Raw genomic sequence first — 13,624 nt, 5'->3', positions numbered from 1 at the left:
TAGGTGTCACTGATAGGTGTCACTGATAGATGGGCACTGATAGGTGTCACTGATAGATGGGCACTGGTAGGTGGCACTGATAGGCAGCACTGGTGATGAGGCACTGATTGGTGACACTGGTGGGCCCTGGTAGGCGGCACTGTTGTGCACTGGTAGGTGGCACTATCAGGTGGCACAGATGAGGCGGCGGCTGCTCTACTTGATCGGGACTGATATCCCTCTGACAGACACTGGTGTTTGGCTTTTTTTTCTACTCCTGCTATCAGCGTGACGAGAAAAAATAGCCGATTACTGGCTCTATTTACATTACATGATCAGCTGTCATTGGCTGACAGCTGATCACGTGGTAAGGGGTCGGGATCAACACCTTACTCCATTCAGGCGAGTATCATAGACTCGCTGATCATAGAGTGTGCCACACGCTCCCTGCAGGGGGCGCGACGGCTGCCCAAGCACGGGGGGGCGTTTATTGACACCCTCCCAGCAAAGTAGCTCCGTGCTGTAGCAGTCATTCGGCTATAGCACGGATGGGAAGGGGTTAAGAAAAATTAGGAAATTACTTTTTCTTGATTTGTTTTTCTTTCAGCAGCTTACTAGATGCCCCTTACTTATCCTTATGTGGTAGTGCAACAGTTCAATACATGTTTAAACTTTAATGTGCTATTATTATAGGCTGGGGATGGAATTGTGTTGCCGATTTAGAAAAGGCCAGCAGAGGGCGAGATAGAGTGAATGAGTGTAATGTATATAACTGCATAGGAAAGGGTAGGGATTGATGGGAGCCTGTGTCTCTCAGCCAATGCAGCTTGCCAATAGAGTCAGCAGGCTGGGGCTTTAACAGACAGGTGGAGCTCCGAGGAAAGTGGAAGTTTAGGTGGGTAAACGTCCATCACTCACATTTTCGTTCTGTTTTCAGATGGGCGGCATTCATAACAGTTGATTGGGTCATATTTTTCTGTGTCAATGACATGCATTGTATGTGCTGACTCAGACTCAAGGTCGTGTTTTTATACGTAGATTTGATGAAACAAGCATGAGCGATCTTTTTCAGTGGCCAGATTGGGTTTGCACATTGAATCTTAATTCATCCTGTTCAATGTCATATCCACATAAAATACCACTGGCATTTTTTTCTTCTTGACTAAAGATATTAGATAAGTAGTAGATCTCATGGGCTAGAAATCTTCACCTTCTAGTTATGTCTTATAAAAGAGGTATTCGTGTATGGGCCACCCCTAATACTAATGTCTCCCGCAGTCAATCACAGGGAAATCTTTGTATGTTGCAGGATCTGAGAACACCAGTAATGAAGATTATCAGAGTATTGCCCTCTACTTTGAGGGGGAAAAGAAACACTTTCAGGCTGGGAAGTTCTTCTTACTTTGTGGTCAGCATGCCAGGGTAAGTCAATGAAATGACAATGTTTTATCAAAAAACAGGTAATTAATTAAAAAAAGACATAAAATAAATACTTATATAAACAAAAGTTTCAGTGGGTTTGTCAGCCTGCGTTCGTCCTTACTGCAGCAATCAGAACCAAGGTATGTCTGTCCTTTGGTTGTGATATCGGATACCCAGCCCATTTGTTTTCAACCAGTCTCACGCTTGCTTGTAGCAATGATCACCTCCAGCTCTCGGGGGGGGGGGGGGGGGTGGTCTGTGGGAGGGGCTTGAAATGTCTGCTCTTCCAATGCCTGGATCTTTCTTTTGGTAAAGTAGTTGAAACTTATTGGCACAGAGGACTGTGCAATAGGCAGTAGATTGCCCTCCCTGTGGAGTTGGGGCTGGTTTGATGCCCCTTGGTACCTTCACACTTCTATTATGCTGCATGACCTCTACCCAGTAAGTGAATCATTTCTAATTGTGGTTATTCCTTTTATATTTTAGGCACTAAAACATTTCCTGAAATGCTCATCTGCAGATGAGAACACAGCTATAGAAATGGCAATCAAGACGGTAAGCAAATCCAGAATATAGGTAAAATAGAAGTGAGTCATATGCAGAGCATCAAACATTAAAGCCCCGTACACACTATCAGTTTTTCTGCTGAGTTTTTCCTTCAGATTTACCAAAACCATGTAATATGAGGTCAAACCTTAGGAGTTTCAATGTGTGTGCAATCAGGCAGGCTCTTGTATTACATGGTTTTGGTAAGTCTGAAGGAAAAACTCAGCAGAAAAACTGATAGTGTGTACGGGGCTTTACAAGATCAAACATGGACTTTTCATAGCACAATTTAGCTTAAAGAATATGTAAACCCAACATTTCATATTCCTGATATGTACCTGCTGTACCATGTACTGGTTTAAAAAAAAGTATTGTGTTCTCTTTGTATTGCTTGCTTTATGTAAAATCCTTGGTGATCCTGCCAGTCCCTCTGCTTTCCTTTTAAAAACTGACCACCCTAAGCAGCAGAACACACTGTGGTCAGTTCTCTAGCTGTGCTAGGAACTGAGCCTGCTCTCCAATGATCAGACTTGTCCTGACATGCCCCTCTCCCTGCATAGCCTTTCACTGAAGATAAGTGAACTGCTGTTTCTCCTCCCCCAGCTCTCTGAGCTCCTTATGCAGCTGAGAACAGAGTAGGGCATGTGATCACTTATAAAAAAAATAATAATTTTGCCTTTCATTTCATATTTTAAACTAAATATGTTGTTTTACAGAGGGTTTACATATACTTTAAAGCCGAACAGTTAAATACACAGTTGAAATGCATTTATGTATTAACTGACAAATGATTTGTATTTCTCTACGTATATTCCAAGATATAATGAGCCCTACCAGACAGCTCAGCCAACCTGCCCATTATATTTTACCTTTTCCTATAGTTAACCAATGCAGCCCAGTAACCTCCCTGCCATCACCCTGTAAATAAACATTGAAGGAGCAGCATTAATCCTAGTACACACGGGCTGAATGTCAGATGGCATTGGCCGGTTCAATAGAAACCATCTGACATTTGGCCCATGTGTACTTGAGTCAGTCCGACAGAGGTCGGCTGGCTTCTGTCAATTGGGCATGACCGAAAAAGGTCTGCCGACTGGTGGGGGACTGCCCCCCTGACAAAACACAATAGCACAGCAGGGGAGATTGCTGTACTAACGTTGCATAGTTAGTACAGTGGCTCCTCCTGAGCTGTCAGGGCTGAATGAAAAAAATAAAAATACTGGTGTGTACCAGGCTTTAGGCTGACAAGGTCATCCCTTTTAGCATGTTCTTTGTCAGCACATCTGAAGGCAGTAGGGTCAATTGGCCCAAGTCCCGCTGCTTCAAATCTATAATTATTTTTAAATAAATACCTAACAGCATTTATTGGTATTTTTTTTTTTTTTTTATCTTGCTGAAGTTCAGCTTAAAGCCCCATACACATGGGCAGAATGTTGGTAGACATTTGCCAGTACAAAAAATACCGGCCAACATTCTGCCCGTATGTATGTCAGTCTGTCCAACAGAAGCCTGTGAATTCTCTGCTCAGCCCAACTCAAATTTATTCCAGAAATTCCCATCCTATAGCCAGAACACAGCACTGTATACTGTATGTAGCTAAATGTACATACTGTCCATAGTATCTTCAGCTGATTTCCTTATCACAATTTATTTTTTCTCTAATCAGGTTGGAGAGGCCAAAGATGAGCTTCTGACCAATCAGCTGATAGACTATCTGATGGGGGAGAGTGATGGTATGCCTAAGGTATAAATTTCCATTCTGTTACTAATGAGCAGTGGCCAAACATTTATTACTAGATGCGTTACCTCAAATTTGCAATCCATTTTGTGGAATAACATGGCAGATGATGTATTAATATTTCAGGATGCGCAGTATTTGTTCCGCTTGTACATGGCGCTAAATCAGTACAGAGAGGCAGCCCGCACTGCAATCATTATTGCAAGGGAGGAACAGTCTGCAGGTAACTATATAATGTCTGTTTTTTTTATATATAAAGTACTAAAATTCATAACTACCTATCAAGTGCTTACAGTAGGTGTTCCAACCTGGAAAAGAAAGTTGACTGCTAAAGTATATGGTTTCTATGGCTACTATTTTTATACCAGTACCTTTAGGAATAAATATTCAGGAAACCTTTCTCTCCAAAGGCATATTTCTGTGTCCAGGACTTCTTCATCTTTAACTGCCTGGGATGTTCTAAAATGTGGCAGTCTTTCAATCTCTGTGTGATAATGACCTTTCTAGTGTGCCAAGGCTGATTATATATGATGCATGCTGTCAGTTTCCCATAACGTAGTTTTATCACCAGTTGATCCTGCCAGTAGGTACATTATTTTTCAGGTTGATAATCCTTTTTGTTCTGAAGTGAAATCTCAAAAAGGAATAGAATTTTAACCTTGTTACTTAAACTCAGCAGTATTTATATATAGTGGCCTTTTAATACATAATAGCCTGAACCTGACATTGTTATTGGGGTGCAAACACCTTCAACCAACCAGTCTCATTGGCTTGAAGTGGATATAGAGCAGTGATGGTCAACTTGAAAATTATAGGGCTTCAAGTGTTGCCCCCGACACTTTGAGAGAACCACACAATAGTAGTCTAGAGGTGCATTGAGTCAAGTTGGGCAGCCCTTGCAAAATGAATGAGCTGTAATGCACCTTGACACCAAAAAATTTCGACCCTACTGCATTTTTTTGCAGCATATTGCGATGTACAATGATTGAAGTGGGATTAAAGTAAGCCCCATCATTTGTGTTAAGGGCCTCAATCAGAACACCCCAGTAATGGTGTCAGTGAATGCAATAACTGCAGCATTGGTGTCATATGCAGCAATAACCCCCGGCATTGGTGTCATATGCAGCAATAACCCCCAGCATTGATGTCAGAGACAGCAATAACCCCCAGCATTGATGTCAGAGACAGCAATAACCCCCAGCATTGGTGTCAGAGACAGCAATAACCCCCAGCATTGGTGTCATATGCAGCAATAACCCCCAGCGTTGGTGTCAGAGACAGAAATAACCCCCAGCATTGATGTCAGAGACAGCAATAACCCCCAGCATTGGTGTCAGAGACAGCAATAACCCCCAGCATTGGTGTCAGAGACAGCAATAACCCCCAGCATTGGTGTCAGATGCAGCAATAACCCCCAGCGTTGGTGTCAGAGACAGCAATAACCCCCAGCATTGATGTCAGAGACAGCAATAACCCCCAGCATTGGTGTCAGAGATGAAAATAATAACCCTCAGCATTGGTGCAAGTTGCTGCATTAACAACCCCTTTCATTGGTGCCAGACATTGCAATAATAACCCTCAGAATTGCTGGCAGTGGCCGCATTAATAACCCCCTTAGAACTGCTGTCGGAGACCAAGCATTGGTGTAAATTAACCTCAACCACCACCATATTAGTAATTCTCAATCAACCACTGGTGATCTGTAACAGATCCCCAACACCACTCCCCCCCCCCCCCCCCCCCGATCAATGACAGCTCCTCGAAACAATTTAGTGCCCAGCATTGGTGATAACATACCTGATACCACATTCCCATGTCACTGTCTCTCCCTAAGGCCAGGAATTTAACTGTACTGTGGGCTTTCAGTGCTGGAAAGCAGAGAATGTTACAAACACTTGGCACCCTGCTTTCTGAGGGCTGTGTTGGATATTACTGAACGATGCTCAGGCACCAGATTCAGATGTGTTTGTAGTACATCACGAAAGACAGCAGTGCAAGTGCTAGTGTTGGTACTCTTTAAACCAGCAGCTGTAAAAAGTCCATTCACATAACAAATATACATCTAGCTTAATGAAGTTGCTACTTATCATTGTTTTTTTTTCTACATTAAAAGGTAACTACCGGACTGGACATGATGTTCTCTTTAGCATGTATATGGAACTGAAAACACAGAAAATTAAGATTCCAGCAGAAATGGCTACAAATTTAATGATTCTCCATAGCTACATCCTGGTTAAGGTATTGTTTTATATATATATATATATATAATATTATATATTATTGCAAATACTCATTTGGAATACTCAATTAAATTTATCTGCATTGTCTACAACCAAGTTCAGACTTTTAGATTGCAATTTTGGGAGAAAATTTGAATCTTATTAGTGTCTGTGGGCATTTAAAACAGGTCCTCTCTGATATTTTCTTTAAATAACTATTTTGGGCATAAACTTAAATTAATTTGTTACCATTAAAACGAGACTTTGTGTGTTACGCGTTTGTTTTTTTGTGGAGGGGGGAGCGAGTACTGATTTTTATTGGTACCTACTCCCACTTCTGCAATCCTCGCCAAAGCCCATTCACAAAGCACTGTGTAAGCTCATGCATGTGCAGTGGGGAGCCGTATGTGATTCCTCAGGTAACCACAGCCGGCTCCCATATCCAAGATGGCAGTAACGACAGCCCGCAACAGTTCGGAGCACTGGTAAGTATCTAATCTTTAAAATTCAGCTTTAAATGTCTCACCATTTTAAAATGTGAAATCTTGACAACTTACCTATTAACTACAAGTGACATAATAGATGTGTCCCTGACATATCTATTTTTGGTAGCCAGAAATGTACCTGTTACATAGCTTTTTTCTGTGGCTCCAAAGGGTTCCACTGTACCGCTGGCACCTCGCCACCTAGCTGCACAACATAGTCCCTTTTGGAGCTCATGTATTTTCCTATCTTGCTACCTACATTTTTTTTTCAATCTATCATATCAGGGAAAAGTGTTTTCTACACCTTTTTAGACCTTATGTGGTGACAGACTGTCTTGGTTCCAGCTTTTATAGCGCAAATAAATATTATATTATGAAGTTTAATAACCCTTTACTTTTTAAATATATTTTAGATCCATGTTAAACGTCAAGACCATATGAAAGGAGCCCGAATGCTGATACGTGTGGCAAACAACATTAGTAAATTTCCTTCCCGTAAGTACCAAGAGCGCAAATCAAGGATATGTGTGCGAGGTGCTCAGGCTGTATGGGAAAGAAGTCCTGTGCCCACTGCTGTGAGTGCTGGTTGGGAAGGAAGCTCGTCTATGTTCCAGGCAATGGTAGAAAGTGACTAGGTGTCCCGAAAGCCGCACATCAAGTCAAGACCTGCTGTATGATAGTGAATGGCAGTCTCAGCCAGGCTACGTCCCCAACACATTTCACTTTGCCCACTGGAGCTTACCCATGAGTAAGTGCTGGTAGGTGGAGTGAATTGCCTTGGGGGTGTGGCCTGGCGGGGGAGGTCCAGGCTGAGACTGTAATTCACTATCATACAGCAGGTCTTGACTTGATGTACGGCTCCCGGGACACCTAGTCACTCTCTACCATAGAGCAAACTTGTGATATTGGGGTTACCTGTTTGTAGTTATATTCCTTTCTTCTGTTCATTAAAGTGGTTGTAAACCCTTACAAACCACTTTGACCTACAGGTAAGCCTAGATTAAGGCTTACCTGTAGGGCCAAGAAATATCTCCTAAACCTATACGGTTTAGGAGATATTTACCTGAAGACGGCTACCGCTGTCTACGGGGCACATGCGCCGTAGACAGCGGCGCGCAGGCGCACTGGGTAAGCCACAGATTGCGGCGATATGCTGCGAGTGTCAGCTCCCGTGCGCATGCGCGGGAGTGACGTCATCGCTGCTCCGGCGAATCACAGCGCCGGAGCAGCGAGACCCACGGAGACCCACCAAGAAGATGGACACTCGGAACTACAGGGGACAGCGGTGAGTTTGCTGGCTCCTGTGTCAGGTAAGTGACACATAATGGACTACTATGCGATGCATAGTAGTCCATTATGCTTTACCTTTGCAGGGAATCAAAGAGGAAGTAAACCCATCAGGGTTTACTTCCTCTTTAAACTTTATTTCCTTTGTCCAGACATAGAGTAGAATGAAATGTGGACTCCTTGCAGCTTTGAAGAGCTCTGGTCTACATGCAGCTTTCTGATGTTGTGCAAGGTTATTAAGCTGCATTATAGGCACAAAGCCTTTCATTTGAAAGAGATTTCTCAGTAGCCACAAAAGATATTTAATCCACATTGTGTACGCCAAATGCTTTTGCACACCTAGATGTTACCATGTATATGTAGTGGTGACATCACCATTATGCTGCACATTTTCTGTGCAGAGAGCAGAGCTATGGGTGGGACGCAGCAGGCTCATCTACTACAGGAGGATGGATAGAAGACCAGTCACTCTGCACAAGGAGAGAGCACAGTTGTGGCTGGTCTTTAGTATGGGAAGCTTCTGCACAGAGGCATCGTGCAGTTGTGTCATGCTTGATTGCTGCACCGATCTGAAAGAAATACACAAAGGTCTCCAGGACTTAAATATTAATACACATACCTTTTTGTATTTAGACAATATTCATTTATCCCACATTTTAACCTTAGAACAAGGATTATTAAGACTTTTTTCCGATTTCCTGATGTAGGCCGATAACAGCATTCTTTGTATTGTAGACATAGTCCCGATCTTGACATCTACAGTGATTGAGTGTCATAGAGCCGGTCTGAAGAACTCTGCCTTCAGTTTTGCTGCTATGTTGATGCGACCCGAATATCGCAACAAAATAGATGTCAAATACAAGAAAAAGATTGAGGCGATGGTCAGGTAATACAGTGATACGATATGTATGTAGTTTCTTATTCGCTGCACTTATATTTACAAATGACTTGTTTATCTGCTAGACGTCCAGACACCTCTGAAGTGGAAGAAGAGAGCACCGCTTGTCCATTTTGTGACTTCAAACTCCCAGAGTGCGACCTTCTCTGCCCTGGCTGCAAGAATAACCTGCCATACTGTATAGTCACTGTGAGTACAACTAACGTCATTGGGCCATAAATTAAAGTGTTCTTTTGTTTACCCCTTCCAAGGCTAGAAGTCATTGAAGACCGAATGTAGCAGTGTTACTACATGTTGGTTGACATGATTACTCCATCACTAAGCTACCTAATGTTTTTAAGGAAACCACATATATTTGGTGCACTGATTTAGTAAGTGTCCCGGACTTGTTTTATATTATAGGCTGACAAATAGATAGAGAATAGTTTAAAAAAAAAAAAAAAAGTTTTTGTGTTTGCAAAACACATATTTAGGGGCATCCTGCCATCTTCAAGCAGCAATGGTACCTGCAGGCTGATTTTTTTTTTTTTCTTTTATGGCCTTTCCTAACTGCATATTATTAACATGATTGTCTGTTATGATGATCACATAATTGGGTACTAAACAGACTATCAAATAAGGAATGTAGATTAAAGTTCTCTTGGAATAGGGAACTGTGTTTGCCAACTTTATTCTACAGATTGTAAACAATGGGCAATTAAAGACAACTGCACACATTGCAGATAATGCAAATACTAGTTTAAGCTAAGAATACTGAAATCATTTCTACTTGGATCCTGTTAACCACTTGATTCCCAGGTGCTGTTTTAAAAATGCGACCACACTTGGTGGCTTGGTGTCCATAGTGCTGGAACCGCTGAGTGTCAGTGACAGCTGGAGTCCAGCCCTGAAAGATCAGCTCCTGAGCTTCTGATACTTCTACAGATTACTCCATAGGGAGCACGCTGTGAAAGTGAATGTAAACGCAAAGAGGTAACGTAGTGACCTCAGAAGTGGGCCTTCTTGCACTGGAGGCTTGAGCAAATCTTTTGCAGCTCTGTCTAGCCTTTCCTTACAGCAGTATAACACTGTTTTATAGGCTAATTGAAGGCAGAAATACATAACTGTACACGCCCTTGTACACGCCCTTGTACACGTGATCGGAGATTCCGACAGAATGTGTTCGATCGGAGCGACTGTGTGTGGTCTGCATCGGACTGTTTCCGTCGGAATATCCGTCGGACCAAATTTTCCAACTTGCCGGAAATATTTTCCGACAAAATGCTCCGATAAGACATTACCGATCATGTGTAGAGAAATCCGATCGGACAAAGTGCCACGCATGCTCAGATCAAATTCCTACATCAAAGCTATTGGCTACTAGCCTGAACGTAGTCCCATCGTAACTAAATTACGTCATCACGTTTCGAACGATCGGATTTTCTGACAACTTTGTCCGACCGTGTGTATGCAACAGTTTCGGACAAAATCCGACGGATTTGGTTGTCGGAATCTCAGACCGTGTGTGCAAGGGCTTAGAAGTGATCTGCTGGTGCACAGCTCTTTGGGGGTTTTGGAACTGGTCAAAATCAAGAGCCTGTTCTATTTTGTGCCACCCTCAGACCTAATGTCACCTTAAAACTAAGCTAAACATTTTTCCCAAAGTAAAATACGCACTACATTAAAAGTCACACTAATGTGATATTTTAGTCAGCAAAATTAGTTGGTACAGTGCATCCGGAAAGTATTCACAACGCTTCTCTTTTTCCACATTTTGTTATGTTACAGCCTTATTCCAAAATAGATTAAATTATTGTTTTTCTCATAATTCTACAAAAAATACCCCATAATAACAATATGAAAGAAGTTTGTTTGAAAACTTTGCAAAAAAAATAAAAAATCCCATGTACATAAGTATTCACGGCCTTTGCTGCGGTGTATACGGTTTCCACTGATCATCCCTGAGATGTTTCTACAACTTTATTGGAGTCCACCTGTGGTAAATTCAGTTGATTGGATATGATTTGGAAAGGCACACACCTGTCTATATAAGGTCCCACAGGTAACAGTGCATGTCAGAGCACAAAACAAAGCCATGAAGTCCAAGGAATTGTGTGTAGACCTCCGAGACAGGATTGTATGGAGGCACAGATCTGGGGAAGGATATAGAAACATTTCTGTCGCATTGAAGGTCCCAGTGAGCACAGTGGCCTCCATCATCCGTAAATAGAAGAAGTTTGGAACCACCAGGACTCTTCCTAGAGCAGGCTGCCTGGCCAAACTGAGCGATCAGAGGAGAAGGGCCTTAGTCAGGGAGGTGACCAAGAACCCGATGGTCACTCTGACAGAGCTCCAGCGTTTCTCTGTGGAGAGAGGAGAAACTTCCAGAAGATCAACCATCTCTGCAGCATTCCACCAATCAGACCAGAAGGAAGCGACTCCTCAGTAAAAGGCACATGACAGCCACTTGGAGTTTGCCAAAAGGCACCTGAAGGACTCTCAGAGCATGAGAAACAAACTTCTCTGGTCTGATGAAACAGAGATTGAACTCTTTGGCCTGAATGGCCAGCATCGTATTTGGAGGAAACCAAGCACCGCGCATCGCCTGGCCAATATAATTCTTACAGGGAAGCATGTTGGTGGTACCATCATGCTGTAGGTAGATATTTCAGCGGCAGAAACTGGGAGACTAGTCAGAATTGAGAAAGATGAATGCAGCAATGTACAGAGACATCCTTGGTGAAAACCTGCACCAGAGCGCTTTGGACCTCAGACTGGCGAAGGTTCATCTTCCAATAGGACAGTGACCCTAATCACACAGCTAAGATAACAAAGGAGTGGCTACAGGACAACTCTGTGAATGTCCTTGAGTGGTGCAGCCAGAACCCAGACTTGAACCAGATTGAACATCTCTGGAGAGATCTGAAAATGGCTGTGCACCGACGCTCCCCATCCAACCTGCCCTTAAAAGGTCCTGCCAAGAAGAATGGGAGAAACTGCCCAAAAATAGGTGCCAAGCTTGTAGCATCATACTCAAAAAGACTTGAGGCTGTAATTGGTGCCAAAGGTGCTTCAACATAGTATTGCGCAAAGGCTGTGAATATTTATGTACATGGGATTTTTTTGTTGTTTTTGTTTTTTAATAAATTTGCAAATATTTCAAACAAACTTCTTTCACATTGTCATTAGGGGTATTGTTTGTAGAGTTTTCAGGAAAATAATGAATTGAATCCATTTTGGAATAAGGCTGTAACATAACAAAATATGGAAAAGGTGAAGCGCTGTGAATACTTTTTCAGATGCGTTGTAAATTTTTGGGTAAATATATGGGAGGTGTGCAAATTATGTAAGGATTGCGTTGGGAAAGATTACAGGAAAATGCGTGTATATTATTCCCAATAAAAACCATGCTTATAGAAATATGTGACCAAATTTGCTACTAAGAAAAGCCAATATATTATGTTAGGGTAAACTACCGACACTAAGGGATTGGCATGTACACATGCTGCGTCGCGTTGCAGCCCAAATTATACCACCTGCAGACATGACAGCCAGGCAACTCTCCTAACAGATTTTATTTACCTAGTTGTGTGGAGTCAGAGCTATTCACACTAGATCTTCAGGTGCTGTGGATGTATACCTTTAAAGCATTCATACAAATATTTCAGTGTACAGAATTTGTTATACATAACATTGGAAAGTAAAATTTAAGCTTCTTAAAGCCATGTACAGGATTTAAATTCACAAATGTATTTTTTTTTTCTTTTTTAGGGCCGACACATGGTAAAAGATGACTGGTGTATCTGCCCCCATTGTGAATTTCCAGCCCTTTATTCAGAGTTTAAAAAGTAAGCTGTGTGTGTCTGTGGGACAGGAACCTGTGGGCAATGGCTAATGTCAGATGCTACAGAAACAATTATGAATAGACATTAAAGAGGTTGTAAAGTCAGAAGGTTTTTTAATCCTAATGCATTCTATGCATTAACCACTTAAGGACAGGAAGGATTTGCCCCCTTAATGACAGGCCATTTTTTGCGTCACTGCTTCGCTTTAACTGACAATTGCGCGGTTGTGCAATGCTGTTCCCAAACAAAATTGACGTCCTTTTTTTCCCCACAAATAGAACTTTCTTTTGGTGGTATTTGATCACCTCTGTGGTTTTTATTTGCTCTATATACAAAGAGCAACAATTTTGAAAAAAAAATATATATTTTTTAACTTTTTGCTATCCCAAAAAAAAAAGTATAAATAAACAAAATTTCTTCATCAGTTTATGCCGATTATATATTCTTCTACATATTCTTGGTAAAAAAAAAAATCGCAATAGATGTATATCGATTGGTTTGCGCAAAAGTTATCACATCTCTGTTATAGACATCAAGTCTGCCCGACCCGCAGCGCCCGCAACTGCGTGAGCCACCATACAGCTACGGTGTTTGGTACAGGAGAGTCGACTTGCCTCCGTATAACGACGGCGGCTGGTCGGCAAGTAGTTAAGATAAAAAAAAAACTTCTGTGTGCAGCAGCACCCCAATACTTACCTGAGCCCCATCTCTATCCAGCTATGTCCATGAGTGCCTTGGCCGTCCAGGACTCTCCCTCCTGATTGGCACAGCAGCGATGCCATTGATGTCAATCAAAGTCAGACAGCCAATCAGGAGAGAGAAGGGGCGGGGCCGAACCAGGGCTCCGTGTCTGAATGGACACATGGAGCTTCTGCTGGGCTCAGATGCCCCCATAGCAAGCTGCTTGCTGCTGGGGCACTGAACTGGAGGGAGGGGCAAGGAGAGCCGAAGGATCTGGGCTGCTCTGTGCAAAACAAACTGCACAGAACAGGTAAGTATGACATGTTTATTATTTTTATAGAAAAAGAACCAAGACTTTACAATCACTTTAAGCAGAACTAAACCCTCCTATCCTTTACATTCATGGAAGCTGCCATTTAAGCCTATGATCTGCAGTTGCATGGTGCTGCACATGTAATCAGTTATAACACTCCTAGATTATAAGTTCTAACGAGCAGGGCCCTCTGATTCTCCCTGTATTGAATTGTATTGTAATGTCTGCCCTA

The 13,624-nt window shown here is 42.3% G+C and overlaps 1 protein-coding gene across 3 annotated transcripts in view; it reads left to right on the top strand.

Moving 5' to 3' along the window:
• Nucleotides 1–13,624, top strand: part of WDR19 (WD repeat domain 19) — a 77,343-nt gene that overhangs the window by 55,589 nt on the left and 8,130 nt on the right. For all 3 annotated transcript variants that reach the window (XM_077477630.1, XM_077477629.1, XM_077477631.1), the window contains exons 27-35: nt 1,289–1,401; nt 1,888–1,956; nt 3,614–3,691; nt 3,812–3,908; nt 5,799–5,923; nt 6,803–6,884; nt 8,412–8,562; nt 8,640–8,763; nt 12,325–12,401. In XM_077477630.1, the coding sequence (XP_077333756.1) occupies nt 1,289–1,401; nt 1,888–1,956; nt 3,614–3,691; nt 3,812–3,908; nt 5,799–5,923; nt 6,803–6,884; nt 8,412–8,562; nt 8,640–8,763; nt 12,325–12,401 (916 nt within the window). The remainder of the gene's footprint in view (nt 1–1,288; nt 1,402–1,887; nt 1,957–3,613; nt 3,692–3,811; nt 3,909–5,798; nt 5,924–6,802; nt 6,885–8,411; nt 8,563–8,639; nt 8,764–12,324; nt 12,402–13,624) is intronic.

This window comes from Lithobates pipiens, unplaced genomic scaffold (genome assembly GCF_037356315.1).
Source record: "Lithobates pipiens isolate NorthernLeopardFrog02 unplaced genomic scaffold, aLitPip1_a1.2 Scaffold_13, whole genome shotgun sequence".
In the NCBI taxonomy this organism is placed as follows: Eukaryota; Metazoa; Chordata; class Amphibia; order Anura; family Ranidae; genus Lithobates; species Lithobates pipiens.
Note: the sequence above shows the minus strand (reverse complement) of the source record. Positions and strands in the feature narration are given on the sequence as shown.